The sequence below is a fragment of the Pituophis catenifer genome, unplaced genomic scaffold (genome assembly GCF_029215685.1).
Source record: "Pituophis catenifer annectens isolate HBS135680 unplaced genomic scaffold, rPitCat1.0.hap2 SCAF_3, whole genome shotgun sequence".
Lineage (NCBI taxonomy): Eukaryota > Metazoa > Chordata > Lepidosauria > Squamata > Colubridae > Pituophis > Pituophis catenifer.
This window is the reverse complement of record NW_027256883.1, coordinates 210,975,470-210,998,610: the sequence shown is the minus strand read 5'-3', so window position 1 is coordinate 210,998,610 and position 23,141 is coordinate 210,975,470. Positions and strand designations below refer to the sequence as shown.

The 23,141-nt window shown below is 42.1% G+C and overlaps 1 protein-coding gene across 1 annotated transcript in view; it reads left to right on the top strand.

The window, feature by feature from the left end:
- DNAJC5 (DnaJ heat shock protein family (Hsp40) member C5) overlaps window positions 1-14,045 on the top strand; it is a 66,460-nt gene extending 52,415 nt beyond the window's left edge. The window contains exons 3-6 of the mRNA XM_070940223.1: window positions 2,847-2,964; window positions 7,205-7,418; window positions 10,729-10,900; window positions 13,652-14,045. Of these exons, the coding sequence (XP_070796324.1) occupies window positions 2,858-2,964; window positions 7,205-7,418; window positions 10,729-10,900; window positions 13,652-13,755 (597 nt within the window). The 5' untranslated portion in view covers window positions 2,847-2,857 and the 3' untranslated portion in view covers window positions 13,756-14,045. The remainder of the gene's footprint in view (window positions 1-2,846; window positions 2,965-7,204; window positions 7,419-10,728; window positions 10,901-13,651) is intronic.
- The last annotated feature ends 9,096 nt before the right edge of the window (window positions 14,046-23,141 follow it).

Genomic DNA, 23,141 nt, shown 5'->3' with positions numbered 1-23,141 from the left:
ACTTACATAGGTTTCCTTTCTTTCCCTGTCACCTTTTCTTTCTGCCTAAGAGACTTTCAGGCTGAAAACTGGGGTTATAAAAGCTTTGAACTCAAATAAATGTTGCCAATGCAAACTAGTGGAATGTATTGTCAGCATTCAACTCGATGTTGACTCCAAATAGGTTTGTTCCGTTATTGAAAATCTTACTGTTCATTGAACACGCTCCATGGCGATGTCTAAGTAAAACTAGCTCTGAGTTTCCCAAATACCAGTTCATAGAATTAAACAATACTTTCCCCAGCCAAACCCACAGCCTCTCACATAGTCCATGTAAACACGTTCATTTTGTTATGGGAACCGTCTGCTTCAACTCCACACCTCCTACAATGTCCTTGAAAAGGTTTCAGGCTTTTCCGGACTTCAGCGGAATCATGGAGGTTTTGTTTCTCCATCTAACCCATTCTAAAGCAACACTTCCCCTTACTCTAATGGCAAGTTGAAAGGAAGAGGCACATAGCTGCCAAAGTTTCATTCTTGACACGTATTTGGAAAACCTTGATGACAGATTTGCTGGTCAGAAGTCAACACATGTATTTCAGGTGGTCCTCGACTTACAACCACAATAGAGCCCCAAATTTCTGTTGCTGAGCGAGACAGTTATTAAGTGAGTTTTGCCCCACTTTGCGACCCTTCTTGCCACAATTGTTAAGTGAGTCACTGCAGTAGTTAAAGTTAGTAACACAATTGTTTGGTGAATCTGGCTTCCCCATTCACCAAACAATCTGGCTTCCCTCATCAGAAGGTCACAAAAGGTGATCTCGTGACTCCGGGACACTACAATCGTCAGAAATGCATGCCAGCTGCCAAGCATCTGAATTTTGATCATGTGACCTGGGATGCTGCAACAGTTGTAAGTGTGAAAAATGGTTATGTCACTTTTTTTTTCAATGCTGTTGCAAATTCACGAATGGTTGTAAGTCAAGAACTACCTATATAATAAATTCACATTTTATCAAGGTCACAGAAATAATGTTCATCACTAAAACTGTGATGAATTTATTTATTTTTTTCCCTATGGAAAAAGGAATGGATGCTTAAGATTAAGTGTATTAATTTTATGATGAAGGAACATGCCTGTCAAGGTTCCAACTGACGAACCCAAGCAAAGCAGGCATGACAGAGACGATCCAATCTCCTTATGCAAAGCTTTATTGATTACATCATTTCGGCACATATGAAAGCAAAACCAGATCTAGCTATTTCCCACGCAAACCCATATAGTGAAAGTATAGATTCTCCCTCCCCCTTTTAGGCTAGGTCACATTGTTCAATTGTGTTTCTTAATGTTGTTGTGAGAAAATCTTTTTGACTCTGGCAAACACCTCTTGAAGTGTCCTTGGTTCCCATGACTGTTGTCTTGTTGCTGGGAGTGTACATTCCATTCTTCCTCTCCTTTCTGCCTCAGGGTATTGGCAACCTGAGAATTGAAAATGGCTGAAACAGCAAAAGCAAATTTCAAAGCTTGATAATGTCCTTCCGTCATGGTGCTGTAATCAAAACACATGGGATTGATCCTGTCCTTATCCTGATAAGGTTGATCAGGCAGTCAGAAGATCCTGGAGTGTCTTCCAAATGAACTTTACGGCTGCAGAGGGTTGGGAGGTCTAGCCTTCTAGTTTTATGGAGATGGGAAACCATTTTTATCTCATGTTCCAAAAGTGCTTTTCGAAAGGGAACTGGACTTACTTTCTTTTTTTCTATTTAAAAAAAACATGTCACTTCTCATCCAAGAAGCTTCTTTAGTTCTGGCTGAATGGTGTGGGGCGTGGAAGGTTTTGTATTCCTTGCAGTCATCTCTTTATTAGCATTCTGAAGGTTGGTCTTTGGCTCTCTGAGATTCGTTGAGACCACTTGGGAGTTTATCCAGGGGTGGGCTTCAAAAATTTTAGCAAGAGGTTCTCTGCCTGGTTGCTGGGTGGGGGTGGCCATTTTGGGCGTGGCCTAGTCAGCCTCCTGCACCACAGCAGGGGGGTGGGGTTTTGCCCTCCCCAGGCTCCAGAGGCTTTTTTCAAGCCTCTGGGAGGGCAAAAATGGCCTCCCCAGGCTCCGGAGACCCTCTGGAGGCCAGAAACGGGCCCGTTTCCGGCCTTCCTGAACTTCTGGTAGGCCCGTTTTTCACCCTCCCTGAGCCTCTGCACGTGCCCTGCACTTACCTGCATCCAAAACAGGCCATGTGGGGACTCCTGGGAGGGGCTGGGCGGGGCCAACCAGGAGTGGGATATGGGGGTTCCCCAAAGTGCACAGAATCTTAGCTAGAGGTTCTCCCGAACCCTTGCGAACCCCCAGCAGCCCACCCCTGGGTTTATCTGTTCTGTACCCGTTGGGTCACCTGAATCAGAGTGCAAATGGGTAAGGAAGCTTTTTTGGGACTGCTGAGAGGACTATTGTAGACAGGAGATAGATGGTGTTATATTCCGCCCGCCCCCTCTGTTGAAAGGGGCTGTTCAATTTTAATATAGATGGCCTCTTTGACCCCTTTTTCAATGCAGCAGTCCTCTCTATCCAGAATGTGACTTCTGCTGTCTTCACAAGAGAGAGCTAATAACCCACCTTCAGAGAGGTAATGATCCGACCTTCAGAGTGTTAACAACTAGATTGACTGCTGAGGAATAGAAATCCTTCCATTCCCCACCAGAACCGGAGAAGCTTCTTAAATGAGAAGCGAAACGTCTTCAAAGAATAAGAAACCAAGAAAGTCTGGTTGCCTTTTGGAAAAAGCATCTTTGGGACAAACATGACTAGGATGGTTGAGACTCTCCATAGACAACGTCATGTCATGTTTTGAACCCTTTTCTTCCTGACAGGGTAGCTCAGGATGGGAGATCAGAGGCAACGTTCGTTATCCACGTCCGGAGAATCACTATACCACGTTCTAGGACTGGACAAGAATGCCACCTCAGATGATATTAAGAAATCGTACAGGTCTGTATGTTATAATATCATATAATGTCTGTACCCTATAAAGAAAATATATATAAAATGTCCTATAGGTGGCATTTGCCACTAGGAAGACTGGCTAAGATGTTTCCCAATACCTCATCAACGTGTTGGAAATGGAAACAACAAAGGGGAACATACTAACACATGTGGTGGACTTGCCCCAAAGCAAAACAGTATTGGAGTAAGTTTAAATTACAATTAGAAGAAATAACCAAACATCATATTGAGATGAAACCGGAAACATTTTTATTAGGAATACTCCCAGGGTCTTATGAAAAAAAATGCAATATTTAATCATCCATCATAGCAGCAAGAATAATATACGCACAGAATTGGAAAAACAATAACATACTGACCGAAGATCATTTGATTAGAAAAGTCTTGGAATGTACAGAAATGGACAAAGGACAAATTTACAAAGGAGATACAAGAAAAAGAGGAAACAGAATATTAGATAGTGTGGGAGAAATGGTACGAATGGCTAGAGGAGAGAGATAAAAGGCAAGAAAAGATCAAATAAGGAAGATATAGGAGTAGAAATGTAACAACAAATAAGAGGAAGCAGAAAAAATGTAGTTTGTAGAAATGAAATTGGGTACACTGTTATTTATATGTATATACCGTATTTTTCAGAGTATAAGACGCACCAGAGTATAAGACGCACCTATCTTTTCTGGTGAGGAAAAGAAGAAAAAGAAACCTCCCTCTGCCTCTGAGCAATTTTGCCTCTTTCCAGCAAACAGCAAACAGCCTGCTTTATTTTCATTTTCGTTTTCAGCATAACTTGATTAACACAAGGGGAAAAAAAATCTGCTCCAGCAATTTACCTCTTTGCAGCAAGCAACAGAGCCCTGCGCAAAACAGCTGAGAGCAAATCAACTGAGAGTCGGGAGGCAGATGGAATTAACTTGTGCTAATTAGGCTGTGCTGAAGCTGAAAGGAGCTGTTTTTTTCTTGCTGTTTGCTTGCAAGGAGGTAACTGCTGCGAGGCAGAGGCCAAAGGGTGGGGGCCAGTGGGTGGGCAGGGCTACATTTGGTATATAAGACGCACCTAAATTTTCATCCCCTTTTAGGAGGGAAAAAGGTGTGTCTTATACTCCGAAAAATACGGTATGTAAATAAATTAATATTAGACTTGTATGTATAAAGGATACATTGAAATAAGGGAGAAAAAATGGACAAGTCAGAAATGTTTAACTGTTGCCGAATTGTTGGAAAGAAACTATTATTTAAAGATTCTTTTTTGTTTTTTGAAAAATGTTTAATAAGAATTAATTTTTTAAAAAAGAAATCATACAGATAAGGAGGCAGAACCTCATTCTGGAGGTAGCATGAATTTCAGATGCATTTTAAATATTTGCAGGCTGAATCGAGTTTCAAACATCTCCAAGTGGCCCATAAGTATGTGGCATACAAACATTAGTTGATACAACCAGCACAGCTTGCGATTTTGGATCTCCGCATTTCTAGAACCTGAAACAGGTGGTCCTCAACTTAGAACCATGTTTTGGGACCAGAGTTTCTTTTGCTAAGTAAGGTAGTGGTTAGGTGAACGGCTGCAGTTAAGTAAATCACACGATTGTTAAGCGAACCTGGCTTCTTCTCCTCTTGATTTTGCTTTGGTGGAAGCTGGCTGGGAAGCTTGCAAATGACCATCACAGGACTCTGGGATGCTGCAACCACATGCTGGTTGCCAAGCAACCAGATTTTGATCACGTGATTGTGGGGATGCTGTGATAGTCGTAACCAGGAGGATTGTTGCTGGTCCCTTTTTTTCAGTGCTGTTATAACTTCAAACAGTCACTCCATGAACGGTTGTAAGTTGAGGTCTACCTGTATGAGGTCAGCTGGTGTACGGACCAGTAAATGCACTCACCAGCTATTTCTATCAGAGAAAAGGTGACCATTGGAATCCGCCCCCAACTTTCTTGAGTTGGGGAGTCAACGAAAATTCGATCAACTGTGATCTTACAAGGTTTTTTTTTTGCAACTGACGATATCACTTACTTTAGTTAAATATGAGCTTTTGACTCTATAATACAACTTGTTTGATTTCAGTATAAAGCAAAAATTAAGAACCCAGGAGCATAAACCTCCAAGCGACAGGTGGAAAGCTCAAAAGTAATGTTAGCAAGTGTTACTTCTTAGAAAGAGTAATGGAAGCTTGGAAACAACTTCCAGCTGAAGTAGTGGGTCAATCATCAGTAACTGTTTAAACATGCTTGTTTAAACATGTCCATCATCTGACAAAAATAAATAAATAAACAAATAAATAAACAAATAAATGCTTCAAAGGGCAGACTTGATGGACCTCTAGGGGTTTTTTACCATTTTTTTCCTATGTTTAATGGGGATATGGAACATTTGAAATTTGAAGAAAAGTGCTTTGGAGTAGTTGTGCCCCCAAAAAAGGTGGCATGTTTTTGTGGATTCACAACTGTGATTGAAGTGAAGAAGGTATCAAGAACCCCAGGTTTCAAAGATGCTGCCACACAGAGCAAAAAGAAAATGCCAAATCAACTTGGGAGTTTCCCTCTTAGTATTAGCTTAAACATACATGCAAAAACATGAATTAAAAAATAGAATCAAGCAGGTCCAAAACTTGGGACGTGTTGCTATTCTTTCTATGCCAGAATTTATCCTAATTACTTTAACCTTTTTTTCATTTCAGTCATCTAATTAGGGGATTGGGTCACCTTGTTCTTTGGCTGTTTCTAATCAGTGGGTGTTAGAAATCCTGCCAATGAATTGCAAAAAGAAAGTTGCAGTATTTCTCCTAAAAATGTATCAGGTATTTCCAAATCTGTCTGTAACTCAGGCTGATCAAGAATAATGCATTTTTAAAAAAAAAAAAAAACTGGATGGGAACCATCTACTTTTAGAGGATGCTGAGCTATTGGTGGTAAATGTTATTTTAAAGTTTTGATTTGAAGGGATGACAGTTTGTGATGGAGATTGGATCATTCCTCTGCACTTATGAGCCAGCTGTTTCATTACCCAACTAGGTAACATCATCAGTGCTGGAAGGGGATGGGATCTGCAGAGAGGAGGAAGAGGATGAGGAGGACTGTGAGGTCCTTCTATTCAAAATGCAGTTTAGGCAGAACTTAAGCTTTCTTATATTTCTTAATAAAACTATAATTTATTTCAGATACCAATGAATGGCATTCATTTATGGCTTTTGCATCCAGTTTTTCTTTTTAATGGGAACTTCCGCTACTTAATTACTTGCTATTCTTTTAGCATTCTGCATATGCTCAGGAGCACATTCTCCAACAAGGGCTCCAACAGGAAAGGTGCTTTAGAGTGGGGAGCGGTGTTTGTGCCCCACCTGCTCACACCTCCAAAAAGAAGCTGCACTGGCAGAGTCGAATAAAAGTAAAACAATTTGGCTCTTCATGGTGTCTGCTTTCTTGGAGAGTCAGGTACAGCTAATCCTCGACTTACAACCGTAATTGGGCCTGGAGTTATGGTGATAAGTCATGGTGACCATGTGACTAGACCTGATTTGCTGGCATTTTTAATGCTGGTCATTAAGTAAGTCCATTTTACCCAATGGGTGGGGTTTTTTTGCCAGAAACTGGAAATAAACACCAGCAAAACCGGCAAAAAAAATGACAGAAATTGCCATTACATGACTAGCAGAGGTGGCAAGCGGCCATAAAGGAAAGCCAGTTCCCAGCATCCCAAATGCGATTGCGTGACTGCAAGAAGGGGATGCAGCTATTGTAACTTCGAAATCGGGTCACAAATAGCTCCAGGTTTCTAGCCTGATGCCTTCATCAATAGAAGTGGTCCCCACTTAGTGACTGAAGTTGCAACAGACCAGGGGTGGGTTCTACTTATCTTTACTACCGGTTCACAACGGGGCCGCGCGCACACTTCTGCACATGCGCAGAAGCTTCCTGATGACATCGGTGGGCGGAGCCTCCTGCCGGTTTTACTACCGGTTCTATAGAACTGGTTCAAACCGGGGGCAACCCACCACTACGACAGACCCCCCCCCCCAAAAAAAAGCTACATCCTCAGTATGAATAAGAATGGGAAGTCTGTATTTCACTCACACACGCCATGTTTGGGGTATAAATGATTGTGTGTTGCTTCATTTTTCTCTGAATTCCATCTGCTTGAAGAGTAACTCCCCAGTGACTTGTTCCAGCAGCTATGTTTAAAGTTTTGTCAAGCTTCCCCCCCCCCTTAATATTGTTTACTTCTTCCATAGGAAACTCGCATTAAAATATCACCCCGATAAGAACCCAGATAATCCAGAAGCCGCAGATAAATTTAAAGAGATTAACAACGCACATGCAATATTGACTGATGCTACAAAAAGAAATATTTATGATAAGTATGGCTCTTTGGGGCTGTACGTAGCAGAACAGTTTGGAGAAGAGAATGTGAATACCTATTTTGTGTTATCCAGCTGGTGGGCCAAGGTGAGTACTAAGTGGATTCTGTCCTGAAATTAATTAAATTAATTTTGTCTTAAAGCAAAATTTGCCTCATTCATTTTCAAGGATTGAAGTGCCTTTTTTCTAACGTGGAAAAAAGTGAATAAATACTTGGGCTTCCATCTAGCTATCACAGACCAGTTTCTTTGGCCTCTTTATCCTTTTCCCTCTCCCCCTCTATAAATTGAGTAGCTGCTGAGGCTTGTAAAAATGCTAACTGCAGCATGATTAAAGAAAATTTTAAATCATGTATGATTTGTGTGCCAGTTAATTTTCCTGGGAGGGGTCATAAAGATTTCCAAAGCAAGAAGCAACCTTGTCTTTTTTAAGGAGTTTAGAAAGGTCATAGGAGATCGTATATTTCTAGACGCCCCCCTCAGTCTAGGAAAGGAAAAGCGAATAATATAGAAGAGGACAGTGAATTGCCATTTATAATTTTACAAGGGTGTGCGTTAAAAACCTTCTTTTTTAAAGTCTGCCATTTTTAAGCCCTGTTTTCAAACATTCGTCGTAATCACGATCAGCTTTTCTAAAATGGATTCATTTTCATCTTTTGTGGCGAGGTACAAATTTGAGGCCAACAATGCATTTTTAATTTGAAGAATTTTTCATGAGCAATAGAATACAATTTTTTATTGGCCAAGTGTGATTGGACACACAAGGAATTTGTCTTGGTGCAGAAGATAAAAGAAAAGATACATTCGTGAAGAATCATAAGATACAACACTTAATGATAGTCATAGGGTACAAATAAGCAATCAGAAAACAATATCAATATAAATCATAAGGATACCAGCAACAAAGTTACAGTCATACAGTCATAAGTGGGAGGAGATGGGTGGTGGGAACAATGAGAAGATTAATAGTGATGCAGAGTTAGTAAATGGTTTGACAGTGTGGAGGGAATTATTTGTTTAGCAGAGTGATGGCGTTCGGGAAAAAACTGTCCTTGTGTCTAGTTGTTCTGGTGTGCAGTGCCCTATAGCGTTGTTTTGAGGGTAGGAGTTGAAACAGTTTATGTCCAGGATGTGAGGGGTCTGTAATGATGATCATGATAATGATAACCATGAGCAATATCTTTCTGATTATATTAACGTCCCTTGGGACGATGCCGAAGATGCTTCAAATGGCCACAAACACTGGAAAACACTTGCTGCCCTGGGTACTCTGCACCAGACTTAATGATGATGATGACAATGAATATCTTTCCTATACAATTTCCTGAAAATTCTACATTGCTTTCGGAAGGCCTCCTTAAAGTTCGAAACACGTCTTAATTAAATCTAGTAAACAGAAAGGTTTGCTGGTGTTTTAGCTTAAGCATGTCATATGATGTCACCCATTTTAAGCCTACTGTAGGTTTGAAGGCACTGCTTTCCTGTTCTGGTGAGTCAGCCACGCTGATCTATGAATTTTCAGCTTTTTCCTGGATTCTCTACCATGATAGAAGCATTTTGAACTCCGTCCATCCAAGAGCTTTGGTCATGCTGAGCCATTGCTACTCTCCTCTACAAAAGCAAGAGTTTTGTGCTAATGGATGCCGTTTAGATGTATTAGATCAGATATATATTTTGGTAATATAATGACAGCCCGAATGCTGGAAAGGTTGGTCAGGAGGGCTAACGATAGGTTTAGAAATATTTCTAAAGGCATCTATGCTTTTCTTCATCCCCATCCATCGTGACACAGGGCAATGTTCACAAAGCAAGGATAAAATATTACAATATTGGTAATGTATTAATGACGTTAATATAATAAGGGGGCTCACCCACAATGATTCAAACCCAAAGGCATGTTGGAATTATGACGGTCTTGAAAGACTTATGATATGGGTGACATGATGGCCCCAAATGGACATGGTTGGCAGGGGTGTCCAACCTTAGCCACCCCTCAGACTGGTGGACTTCAACTCCCAGAATTCCTCAGCCAGCATTTGACATCCTTGTCAAGTCACTTACAATAAGGCCTCATCGAAGAAGCAAGAATCCCGCAGGCCTTGATAAGAATGAATGAAGATCACAAAATTCTGAAAACTCTGATAGGAACCCCCCCCCCCCCCCAGCCCCAGCCCTCTTTCATAAGCAAGTACATTAAGGTGATGTCTCTTTGAACATTTTAAATCTCTTTTTCCTAGAGGCCAAACACCTGTTTATGAGCTAGGCCAGTATGTATGTCTAGTGTTCCTCTCGTTTCTTTCTCAGCTTGTTTACAAGTTCTCCTAGGCCAGGGATTTGCAACCTTAAACACTCAAAGAGCCATTTGGACCCGTTTCCCACAGAAAAGAAAACACCGGGAGCCACAAAACCCTTCCCGTACCTGGCTATTTCTTGAGCAGCCACAAAACTAGCATATGTACTTGAATTAAATGTTCTGTTTTCTTCTGAAACTTTTCTTTTCTTGGATTTATCCATGGTTGGCCTACTGGAGGTTGAAAAGCTCAATAAATGGCGTGCTGGCGGGTGTCACACATCGGCAATTGCGACGCATATTTTGAGTGACAGGGAGCCACAGCAGAGGGGTGAAAGAGCCACTTGCGGCTCCAGAGCTGCAGGTTGCTGACCCCTGTCCTAGGCCTAGGGCTATCATTGAAAAGGCCTGTGGTGGCCCATACTCCAGGAACAGTATCTCTTGAGGTCAGGGAGACCCTTAGCAGGTCCTCCCTTGGTATTCAGTCTGGACAAGGCAGATCTAATATTTTAGCAAGGTGATTTCCATCTATCCCAGTACTAAATTTTAAAGAGTCCTCTAGATCAGGGGTCTCCAATCTTGGCAACTTTAAGACTTGTGGACTTCAACTCCCAGAATTCCTCAGCCAGCTTTGGGAGTTGAAGTCCACAAGTCTTAAAGTTGCCAAGGTTGGAGACCCCTGATCTAGATAATAACCAGCATTGGACCTGGGTCAGCAACCTCAAGGTGGCTGTGATTCTACAGTGCCAGGTTTTCTCAACCTGCAACCTGGCCCACCATGTTTTGTAGATATTTACCCCTTCTGAGTTGCCTTCCAAGGATGCCCTGTGTAGAATTGGCTGATCAACTACTTGAATGCCTTTGGATCAGTGCCAAACACACAGGACTGGTTGCTGAACAGCTGTCATAAATCAGTCAGTGGAGTCAAGGTGAAAGATCACACCCAATGAGCCGTCATCAGCTCTTTAAGACACGTACTCAGCAGTAGATCCACTGCTCAGAGTTCGACACTCCCAATTCTGGTCGCTCTTTTTCTCTGACTTGTCTTCCCCAGGCAAGCTTGCTTGCTCCATACGGATAATCTACGTTTCTTTTCTCCCCTATCCAGGCGCTGTTTGTCTTCTGTGGGCTCATAACCGGGTGCTACTGTTGCTGCTGTCTCTGCTGTTGCTGTAACTGTTGCTGTGGAAAGTGTAAACCGAAACCCCCCGAAGGAGATGAACCGGAATTTTATGTCTCTCCAGAAGACTTGGAGGCCCAAGTACAATCAGACGAGAGGGGTAAGTGTTGGATGCTCTAGTTAAACCACCAGGAACAAACATCAGAAAAGGGGAAAGAGAGGACACGATGTGGCTTAAAGTACAATATAGTTGAGAACCAGTTGGTGCAGTGCGGGTGTCAGCAACCAGTGCCACATGCAGCTCTTTGGGCCCTCTGCTGTGGCTCCCTGTTGGGTGATCCCATCACTGGCTGGCCCCGCCCCTCACCCTCCTCTCCCAGTCACTCCTTGCCTGAAAAGGTAAGAGCGACAGCGGTGGATGGAGACTCACTCCATATTCCAGAGCAGGAGCAAAATGGCCCTGTACTTGCCTCTTTTTCTGGCCCTTGTTGATGCTGCGCTCACCTCGGTTGCTCGGAGAAATACATAACTTTCTCTCCACCCCGAGACACTGGCCCGGCCCAGCTGCGGCTAATGCCGCTGCTCTCACTGCCTCCATGACCTGCTTGCTGCTCTGCTCAGCGCCTTGCGCAGCAGACTTAAATTTAGCGTGTTTCACAATGGAGGCGACAATGTCCCCTCCTCCTCCTGGAGCCCATTACGATGCGGAGCATTGGCTGCAGCCTGGCCAGGCCACTTTCTTGGGGTGGAGAGAAAGAGGGAGAGATGAGAGAGTGGGAGAGGGAGAGAGAAAAAGACAGTGAGAAAGGGAAATGAGAGGGAGACAGAGATGAGAGAGGGAGAAAGAAAAAGAAAGAGGGAGAAAGATGAGAGAGAGAGAGACAGGGAGAAAGAGAGAGATGAGGGGGAGAGATGAGAGAGAGAGAGAGAGATGAAATGAGAGAGAGCGAGACAGAGAGAGAGAGGTATCTCTTTCCCAGAGAAAAGAAAATAACGGGAGCAACAAAATCTGGGTAGGCGTGGCTGGGGTGTGTGTCATGTGACATCAAGTTGGCCACGCCTACCCAGGTTTTGTGGCTCCTGATGTTTTCTGTGGGAAAGAGGACCAAATGGCTCTTCAAGTGTTTAAGGTTGCAGACCCCTGGTGTAGTGGTTAAGGCATCAGGCTAGAAACAAGGACCGAGTGAGCTCTAGTCCCACCTTAGGCTTCAAAACTGACTGGGTGACTTTGGGCTAATCATTAGGAGACAGTGAGTTACAGTTCTGCCTTAGGCATGACAGCTGATTGGGTGACTTTGGGCCAATCACAAAGAGATAATTTCTAGTCTAGTTTTGGCATGAAAGCCCGCTGGGTGACTTTGGGCTAATCATTAGGAGACACTGAGTTCTAGTCCTGCCTTAGGCACGAAAGCCGGCTGGGTGACTTCAGGCCAATCCCCCTCTCTCTCAGCCCAACCCACCTCACAGGGCTGTTGTGGGGAAAATAGAAGGAAGAAGGTGTATTGGATATGTTTGCCACCTTGAGTTATTTGTAAAAATAATAAATAAATATATAAACATATAGATAAAATAAAATTTATTTCAGATGACACCTTCACTCCTCTCTCTGCACATGCATCGCCATAGGTGTGTTGTAATAGCCTCAAGGGAGAGATCTCAAATAATGATTTTGCTTATTACCTTTCTTACTGTCTTCCCCCTCCCCTCTCCAAATTTAGATCCTCCATCAATGCAGCCACTCTCTGCATCCAGTCAAAGAACTAAAATTAACTATCTATCTACCCTTGTATTTTTATATTCATTTTGTTTCCAAAAATCGCAGCACAAAACTTTTCTTTTTAAGGTACTTAAGCAAATTACTTGCATGAATTATCGACAATTTTTTTTACGTCTGTTGACTTGCTTAAGAGCTTTATAATTCATCAGACAGTAAATCACTTAATATAAAAATTACAGCAAATTCATAAATTGAGCATTCAAGTAGATACAATTTTTTAAAAAAAACGAAATAGGTGAAATCTGTAAAATAAATGTTCAAAATAGAATGTCACAGTAATTTGTTCTCACTAGCCTCATCCTTGTGGTCACATGATCAGAATTCCAGCACTTGGCAATCGGCATATATTTATGATATTTGTACCCTCCTGGGGTCATGTGATCCCCTTTTGTGACCTTCTGACAAACAAAAGTCAATGGGGAAACCAGATTCACTTAATGACAGCAGTGGTTCACTTAACAACCGTCAAAAAGGGTCGTAAAATGGGGCAGAACTCAATAACTATCTTGCTCAGCAGTAGAACTTCTGGGCTCAATTGTGGTCATAAGTCAGGGACTACCTGTACCATCTGAGTAGCCAGATTTAGGTCGGGAATTTTTGGTAAATACTCAGTTCCACCAACGATGACACTTTGCATATTCCACTACTGCTTAAATAAACTTTTAATAAAATATGTCAGTCAGGAAAGGTGCTGTTAACTCTGAAGCTGGCCTGACTGGGGCCATCTTAGAGGCCTCAGTGTTGCCACAGTGCTGCTGAGGGATAGGGAGGGAGGAATAGAGATAGTTGGAGTTTTGTAGCCAAAACAAAATAGTTTCCCCTGAGAACCAAGGACATTCCACAGGCGGCTGAAGAGAGGAGGAGTGAAGTTTCTAAGCAACCGGACAGCATTTTGATCGGACCATGTGACTGGTTGTTTGAGAAAGAGGGGAAAACTTTTACTTTTAATTAGGTGAAACCGTGGGAACCTTTAGAGTCGGTTTTCACCGGTCTGTGTCAATATGATATATCCAATAAACCTGTTCTTTGAGGAACCTACTTGCCTCGGAGTTCTCTTTTGTTATGGAACCCTGACAGGTGCTACCAGATCCTTCTTGATGTTCAACTTTCAAACAAGTGCTGTCTGTTTTTCAGAGAACACCGAAGCCCCCATCATGATCCAGCCAGCCTCCGCCACAGAGACGACTCAGCTCACGGCAGATTCTCACCCCAGCTACCACACCGATGGATTTAACTAAGATAAGGAAGCACTTATTTAACCCGAACGGATAAGAATAAATAATTAAATGGCCAATCCAGCACTAGAATCATGGACATTAGGAATAGATTATGGGGAAGGGAAAGGCGTTCGCCGATGGTCAAATTGGGCAGCTTCATAATCTGCTGACAAATATTTTGTAATCCCCTCGTCATCTTTTTTGTCACCTTCAGTGTCGTATCTCAATGAGACATGGAAGTACTGTAGCATGCCGAATCTGAACCTGTTTAGCTTTAGTCTTCTTCTTCTTTTTCACCCCTCCCCCCCCTTTCGTTGTTTTCCCCGTTCTGTTTTTTAAAAGGAAGAATAGCATGTGTCAAGTTTACATTATAAACGTTTTTTGTGTTGTAAATGTACTAAGGAGTTTTATCATGACGAGTGTGACGGTTACATTCTGCATTTTAAGCAGTCAAACCAGGAGGCTTTTTTTTTTTTTTTTCAAAGAGAACTTGAAAATTGATCAAATGGAGCCACAAAACTTCCATACAGTTGAGCTACCGATCCCTTCCTGCTCCACTGGAGAGCAGCAGAGATTTCCTATCGCCCACCTGCCCGTTGGTACCTGATTTTTTTTGCCTCAATAACTGTATTTTGAAAACTGCTGACGTTGCAAGGAACGGGTTTAAGGGGGAAAAAAATGCTGTTTTCTGGAAATGTTGTTTCCGTTTCTTCTTTCAAAGCCCTTTGAGGCTTCACAGGCATTTTGTCCAACCTTCTTTACGGTGTAGGAAGTTATAATTCTGGAGGGCGATCACCTCTGCAAAGTTTTTTTTGTAGTTTTCTTGTGTGGGAGAGGGCCAAAGTAGTGGGGTTTTTTTAAAACTACAAAACTAGAAATTACTTGAATCATCTCTTTAAATTAAAATGCACATTATTCTTTGTTTAAATTTTAAAATAATAAGCATTCCCCCAAACTATTTATAGTTAAACCGCTGGAGCTTTTTTGGGTACAAATGCATGTTTTCACTGCCCAATTGGAATGAAGTGTTAGTGATATCTGAGAGCAACTTTTAGATTTTTAAATATATATATATTGATCTGACAATTGTTCTCAAATTACCGGTACTCTTTTTAAAAATAATAATAATAATAAATCTTATCACGTCCACTTTATAGACGATGTGTTCTAGGGATATATACGGTACTTAGGTTTATTTTTAATTTATATTTTAAAATAATCGTGGCCACCCGGCTCACGATTCCTTAAATCGGTACTATTATCTGGCAGGTGTTGGTGCAGCCCTCAACATTCACCAGCCAGGGGTGTTCACTTCCTGTTCTGGGAGCGTATGGCAGTGATGTAAGGGACATAATTCACATCCTTTGCACCTCGACAGACTTAATGCATGCAATGTCACTCAACTCCCCCCCCCCCTTTCCCTTTCTCAATGTTCATGGCTGGGAATTTTGGGATTCTGGAGTCCCAACACAACTGGAGGGTCACCAGGTTGAGGAGTAGCGATCTAAGCAGATCCCAATTCTGACAGCGATGGCAATTGTAGAATTGGCCGCCATTCCCCCCCCCCCCCCCCGCCCCCCGTTTCCAACCTGCAGGGCAGGAATCAGATTGGAACTGACTAGAACTGAGCAGGTGGGAGAATGAGTGGGACCTGAGATGGCCGGATCAACCTCGAATCCATGCCTGAATTTATCTGGTTGGTGGGTGGGCTGGTTTCTTTCTCTGCCTCAGTCCTTCCTTTGTAAAACAGGAGCGGTCCGTCTCAAATGTCTAAACTTCATTATGCGGTACTTTACATATTTGAAGCAGTGTGTGGTAGAGTTGTGTGAGTTGTGTGCCTAAATGGCAATTTTTTAAAAAAGAAAACCCACTTGCTCCTCTATGTATCTCTGTAGAGCAGGGATATCCAACCTTTTAAGACCAATGGACTTCAACTCCCAGAATTCCCCAGCCAGCCATGCTGGCTGGGGAATTCTGGGAGTTGAAGTCCACAGGTCTTAAAGTGCCCAAGATTGGACACTTCTAGTTTGGAGAAATGTTCTGCAGATGTTTTGCTAGATCCAATTCCAGTTGGGCTCTTTCTATTGAACGTTTTCTCTGTGATGAGTGGGAGAATCCACCACAAATGGAAGTTGTGTGTTCATCCAGGCAGCGGACATCTCAAAAGTTTCCTCTGTCATCCAGTTTTGCGGTACAATATACTAAGTTTGTTAATAAAGGCATCGGTCAGAACCTCTCCTATTTTTTTCCCAGCTGCTTCTGCTTCGATCGCTTCCCCACCCTCTTTTTTTTGGTCTCACAATCTCATTCCCACTTTGCATTCGGGGGGGTGGTGTCCACGAAATCCCGTGGCTGCTACACGTTCGAATGCTCCCCGGTGTGTATATTTGTGCATGTGATTGAATCGTCGCGAAGTGAAAACGTTCACTCTAGGAAGCGCTTCGGGGGACCTTCTTGCAGGTTCTCTATTTTAAGGTGGTCACTTTTTTTTTTTTTTTAAACGGGCAACAGTTTTATCTCACATAATACTTGAAATAGTCAGTCAATCTGTCTGGTTGTTGTTCCACTCTGTGTGTAACTCAGGGGTGTCCAACTTTGGCAACTTTAAGACGTGTGGACTTCAACTCCCAGAATTCCCCAGCCAGCATGGCTGGCTGGGGAATTCTGGGAGTTGAAGTCCACAGGTCTTAAAATCACCAAGGTCCCTTGGTGTAGATGAATTTTCCCTTCCCTTGCTTTTTACAACTTCTTTTTAAATGCTTCTCTGTGGTTCCCTCTCCCCCTTCTGGACCTAGATATAATGTTGGTTCTTTTTTAAATAATTTGAAGGATGATGTGCAAACCCAACCCATTTCTTAAAATTGCCCAATTGGATACTGCCCTGCTAGCTCAGTTATCCTCTTGAGTTCACTCTCAAAAATTGGAGGTATCCCCTGTCGGTTTGCCAAAACATGTGTGTCGTAGAGAGCAAATGCGTACTAACTCTAATTAATAATGCAGTTTATGAATTTATTCGTATATATGAATTTCCGAAGCCTCATCCGGTTTATCACATATCATCCCAAATAAAATAGTCAAATGTATAAACCGTGACTGAAGTGTTGATAATCCGGTGTTAATCTCACTGTGTTCCTGTGGCTAAGGTTTATTCTTGATTTTTCTAAGGCAAAAATCTCTTGACTTGAGGCCGACAGAACAAAATTTGGACGTTAGATTGTAACACTTAGCCAACACCCCCCCCCCCCCAAAACCCCACTCATTCTCAGGCAGGAATTTTGATTATGATTTCAGTTTTGTCAGTTTTGCCCTACTGGTCTGTAATTCCGAATCACTGGGAACAAGCTGCTCTTATCTGTTAATTGGCTTATAACATTGATATTGTTTTCATATATAATCCAGGCACATGCTCCTTTCTTTGTAGAATTTTAAGGGCATCCGGTGGGAGAAGGTGTCAAAAAAGTCAAAATCGTGTCCTCGGTCTCGGAATCAAACCCTTGTCACTTTGGTACACAAGTTGTGCATTTGACACTGGCAGGGCTTCGATGGTAGGATCGTGACCATTTTGTCTTTTCCTATAAATGTCCTTGATGTTATTATTTAAGATGAATCAGAAAGAGTTTCAACAGGTGATGGGTTTTTCGACCAGTGTTTTTCAAACCTGGCCACTATAAGAAGGGCAGATTTCAACTCGTAGAATTCCCCGGCCAGCATTCTGGCTGAGGAATTCTGGAAGTTGAAATCCAGACCTCTTAAAACAGCCAAATTTGGAAAACAGACCCCCCCCCCCATGTTTTAGATGTTACCATAGCCATTCTAGTAATTACATTGCAAGTCTTATTCTGTTCTTTGTGTTCTCTTTATGCTAAAGCTTTTCTGCAGGACCTTATCATGTTCTTGTAAACTTTTTTGATTCCTCTCTAACTCATTGTTTCCCAACCTTATCTATTTTAAGATGTGTGGACTTCAATTCCCAGAATATCCCAGCCAGCAGTGGGGTATTCTGGGAGTTAAAGTCCACACATCTTAAAATGGATAAGGTTGGGAAACACTGTTTTAATTCTATTCAGGAGGTACACAGATCTTAATTAGTCTGGATCTTGATCTCCAGTGTAAAATGAAAGCCAGATTTAGACGTCCAATCAGTGCTGTCTTCCATTCAAGAGTCTTGATGTACTTTAATTTAAAGTTAGTCGAAGCCAAAGATTCCCTTTCCTGGTGTAGACAGGTTTCTAAAATCTTTTTAGTACATAGATTTTTTTTTTCTCTTTAAATCAAGCCCAAATGTTAAAATCCCAAGAGATGGTTATCTGTGCCTTGAGCAGTGGAGATTTTAAAATTAGTTGACCTATCTTTTGCAGAGGTTCTGTGTTCAATTCAGCATGGTGCCTGGTTTCCCTGATTTTTCAATAATGGATAAGATGCAAATTCAAGTTGAGTTTTTCCCCCAAGTAGCTTGACTTTGTTTTTAATTTACCAACTGTCGTGGGTTGCCACAATACCTTCAGCAGCTGTTTCTTCTGATTTTTCTAACTTTGTCAAAATCTTGGCAATAGATATTAATGTGTTGGTGGTAGGTATAAATAAGGCCCAAGATGTATTACACCCAGAATTAATTTTCCCTAGAGTTATGGCCAAGCTGTATTTCAGTCATCCATTTGGTGAAGCCTAGCACCCGGGGTCTTGCCCCTTCGAAAGCCAAAAGAAGCTATTGAGATCCAAGACAGGGGCCTAAATCCATAAATGCTTTTTTAAAAAAGTCCACTGATCTTGGTCTGTGAGATTTAGTGCCAACGAATTTGAAGCCAGAACTTTGCCAGTACATAACATTTGCATTTTCTTTTTCTCTGATTCAACTAAATATGATAGGTTTCCCACATTGTTTTCTGATTTGGCAGTCTTGCCAACACATATATTGCTGCTAAATTTTCTGGCCCTCTGCACTTAGCAAATTGCTCATGTATCTTAAACCTGAAAATTAATCCAGATCATATTCAGATCTTCCTTTGAGTAGCCAAATTTCTCTTGATTCCTCCCCCCCACCCCTCCTCCTCCCTTTTTATCTCCCTTCTCCTCCTCCCTTCATTTCATTCATTTTCTCCTTTTCTTTGTCTCCATCTTCCTTCCCCTCCTCCTCTTCCTCCTCCTCTTTCTTTCTCTCTTTCTCCCTTCTTTGTCTTCATCTTCTCCTTCTCCCCTTCTTCTACCTTCCCTTCCTTTTTTCCCCTATTCTATCTTTCACTGTCTTGGTCTCCTTTTCCTCCTTCCCATTCCCCTTCCCTTCCCCCCCCCCCGCCCCCTTCTACATAAATTAGGAGCCCTTGCTTAAATGAATAAGAAGAATACCAGGCTTTTACTAGCAAGCTGAGGGACTTCATTAAAAACCTAAGTCGCGTACGTAACTCTTGAGTTTTATATTTGTAGATACCGTTATGTAAATATCCTCAAAGCAGTCATGTGTATACCTTGCCCTATCTTATACTTGCAGCAGCTATAATTTGTGGTGGTTTTAATTTAGCATCCTTTGCTTTTAAGTCTTTGGATAATAAGAACCCTGACTCTGTACATGGAAAGACACCCCGTGGAATCGCCTAGCGTGCTAGTTCAGCATTCCCCCAGTCCAACGCTCCCTTTGACAGAACCCAAGTCAAATCTGGAGCCTAATCCTGGCTCAACGCCCTGCCAATCATCTGCAAATACCCTTTTTCTACAGCTCATGCCCCAAGAAGGAACGAGAGGTTGCGATTTCAAGCATCCCTGAATTAGGATTCTTTTATGGCTAAATAAAAGACTGGGCTTTCCAGAAGAATTCATGATGAAAGGGAGGCCCTCAGGGATGACCCAAGAAACAGCGAATTAGATGTACGGAGTATTGTTATTGTGATCCTTGTCTTTAAAGATTGCGTTCTGCTTTTTCATTCCTCCCACCATCCAAATGAAACCGGGAGGACTTCCTCCAGCCACCTGCGAAGGTCTCCTTTTCAAGTTCTCTGAAGGCCATAAAGCTACCAGATAGAGCAGACAAGGGTTGGTGGAAAGATTCTATGGTTTTGTTCACCCCACTAGGCCACCTTCATCTTGGCTGGATCCATAGGCCGTCTGTGTGGGAGAACGCTAAAATAGGCACATAGAAGTTTGATTCAGGGAAAAACCCTCAAGTGGAAAGTAGAGGTCTTCAAAGAACCTTGTACCCCTTTCCTTCCCTTGTCCAACCCCACATTTTCTTCTCTGTCCCCAAAAAGCCACCATCAACCCCTTTATACCCTAAAAGGACATATATTTTTTTAATATTTTACTGGAGGCAATCAGCACAATCATTTTAACTGCACCGTGCAGGTCCCTTCATTGGAGATCTTTTGAACCATTTTTTAAAAAGATGATGTCTCTCTCTGGAAAGCTAAACCTGAAGCTCTGATCAAGCAACCAGCCCTTCAGATGTTCCGTTTTTCTTGTTGGGTGTGGATGTCTCTGTGTGAATGTACGCCAGCTTCATCTCGTTGAGCAGATGTTCCAGTCATCATCCCTTCCTCATATGCCTGCTCTTCTTAAGGTTTGTTGTTTTTTTGGGGGGTGGGGGTGAATTTATTTCCCTACCGGTAGTAGTTTAGTTCTCAGTCAATTTTAGGGGGTCCTCATGTATTTAAGGAAGAGGTTTGATGGACTAAGGTACGGATCTCCAACCTTGAAGACTTGTGGACTTCAACTCCCAGAATTCCTCAGCCAGCAATGAATTCTGATGAATTCTGGGAGTTGAAGTCCACAAGTCTTCAAGTGGCCAAGATTGGAGATTCCTGGACTAAGGGGTAGTTGGCCAGTATATCTGTTTTAGCGTGTCCGTTGGGTTGAGTAACGTTCCAAAAACAAGACTCTGAAACACCAACGGATGGTAGGTGCACATCATTCACTTAATGACGATTTTTAGATTTTACTGTGACCTCTTCTTGAAATCCATGGTTGGTTTTTTTTTTTTTTTTTTTTTTGGTTTTTTTTTTGCACTTGTATTTGCGGGGTGGGAGAAGGGGAAGGGGAAATCCCAACGTGTTAAAAAGTAAAAATAATAAAAATAAATAAAAACAAAAAGTTAATTATTAAAAAGAAAAAAAAACGAAAAAAAACAATCAAAGTATAGATGCATTTGAAAAGCAATTATATAAATATATATATATACATAGAATATATATATATATATATTTTGTTATGTTTATTTAAAGGGTCGTCCTTTAAATTGTATGTAAGTAGCTGTGGCTTTACGCACTTTGTGGATTGTTAACACTCGCAGGTCCTGAGCTCCTGTACATACCTCCAGTTCCAGAAGGAATTCTATTATGTTTTAGCATGGTAATTTATGTATTGTATGTCTGAGTAGGAACTTAAAAGTGACAAATAAATAAATAAAGATTGCTAAATTACCAGAAACCAAGATTGTAAAATAAATGTTTTCATGGCAAAAAAAAACAACACCAATCCTTGGCTTGATTTGCATTTTTTCTTTCTTTCTTCTTTGCCGTTTTCTAGCCAAAATGGATTTTAATTGAAGAGGAAATTCATATAAGTGGTAGCTGGATTCATTGTATAGATAGTCCTCAACTTACAACCATTTGTTTAGTGACCATTCGAAGTGACAACAGCACTGGAAAAAAGGTGACTTATGACCAGTTCTCACACTTACGACCATTGTGGTAATCTGATCAATATTTATGATCATTGCAGTGTCCCTGGGGTCACGTAAATCCCCTTTTGCGACCTTCTGACAAGCAAAGTCGATGAGGAAGCCAGATTCACTTAACAACCGTGTTACTGACTTAACAAGTGTTGTGATTCACTTAGCAACTATAGCAAGAAAGGTCATAAAACGGGGCATAATTCACTCAACAACCGCCTTAGCAAAAGAAATGTTGGACTCAATTGTGGTTGTAAGTCGAGGACTACCACTACTGGCTGAAGAATTCTGGGAGTTGAAGTCCATTCACAACTTAAAAGTTGCCGAGGCTGAAAAACACAAAATGCCAGTCAAGCTTGAGTTAAAACGAAACAGAGGGGATTTAATTAAAGAGAAAAGAGACAAACTATAGGAAAGAGAGAAAGATTCTGCTCCACATTGCTCAGCAACTAAGCTCCTTCCTTCCATCCTTGGGGATGAAAGTGGAATTAACTTAAATTTCTCTCCAAAAGAAAGCCAAAAAGCAGCCACTCCAAATTCCTTGCTCCCCTGTCTCAATTGCAAATTTCAACCTTGGATTTGGAGCCGTGATGGTGCAACGGTTAAAATGCAGTATTCTAACTGCCCACTGCCAGGAGTTCGATCCTGACTGGCTCAAGGTTGACTCAGCCTTCCATCCTTCTGAGGTTGGTAAAATGAGGACCCAAATTGTTGGGGGCAAGAGGCTGACTCTAAACCGCTTAAAGAAGGCTGTAACACCCCTATGAAGCGGTATATACCATATTTTTCGGACTATAAGACGCATCTTTTCCCCCCCTAAAAGGGTGAAAATTTAGGTGCATCTTATACACCGAATATAGCCCTGCCCACCCACTGGCCCCCACCCTTGGGCCTCTGCCTCGTAGCAGTTACCTCCTTGCAAGCAAACAGCAAGAAAAAAACAGCTTTCAGCTTCAGCACAGCCTAATTAGCACAAGTTGATTGGATTGGCTTTCTAACTCTCAGCTGATTTGCTCTCAGCTGTTTTGCGCAGGGCTCTGCTGCTTGCTGCAAGAGGTAAATTGCTGGAGCAGATTTTTTTTCCCCTTGTGCTAATCAAGCTATGCTGAAAACGAAAATGAAAGTAAAGCAAGCTGTTTGCTGTTTGCCGCAAGGAGGCAAAATTGCGCACAGGCAGAGGCAGATTTCCTTTTCTTCTTTTCCTCACCAAAAAAGGTAGGTGTGTCTTATACTCCAAAAAATACGGTAAGTCTACGTGCTATTGCTATTGCTATTGCTATTGCGTGGATTAAGAAATCTAACTGGAATGGCATTGGTGGGAGGTGACCCAGGTCTGCTTGAAAACAACTGGACTGTTGCAATGGACTTTACATGGGGCTACCCTCAAAAAGTTTCTGGAAGCTTCAGCTGGTACAAAATGCAACCCCACAGGCAATCCTGGCACCCCAAAAATGTAACACCTCTGCTGTGCAAGCTGCATTGGCTGCAGGTCTATTTCCAGCTTCCCTTCAAGGTGTTGGTTGTGACTTTTAAAGCCCTACATGGCTTAGGGCCAGGTGACCTACACAACCATCTTCACCCCCATCACATCAGCCCATCCACCCAAGTCAGACGGGAAAGAACGTTGCAGACCCCTTTAGCGCCAGATGGGAACTAATCAAGGAGAGAAGCAACTTAGAACTAAGGAGAAATTTCCTAACAGTTAAATGGGGGCAAAACTCACCAGGGGTGGGGCTGCTGTGGGTTCGGG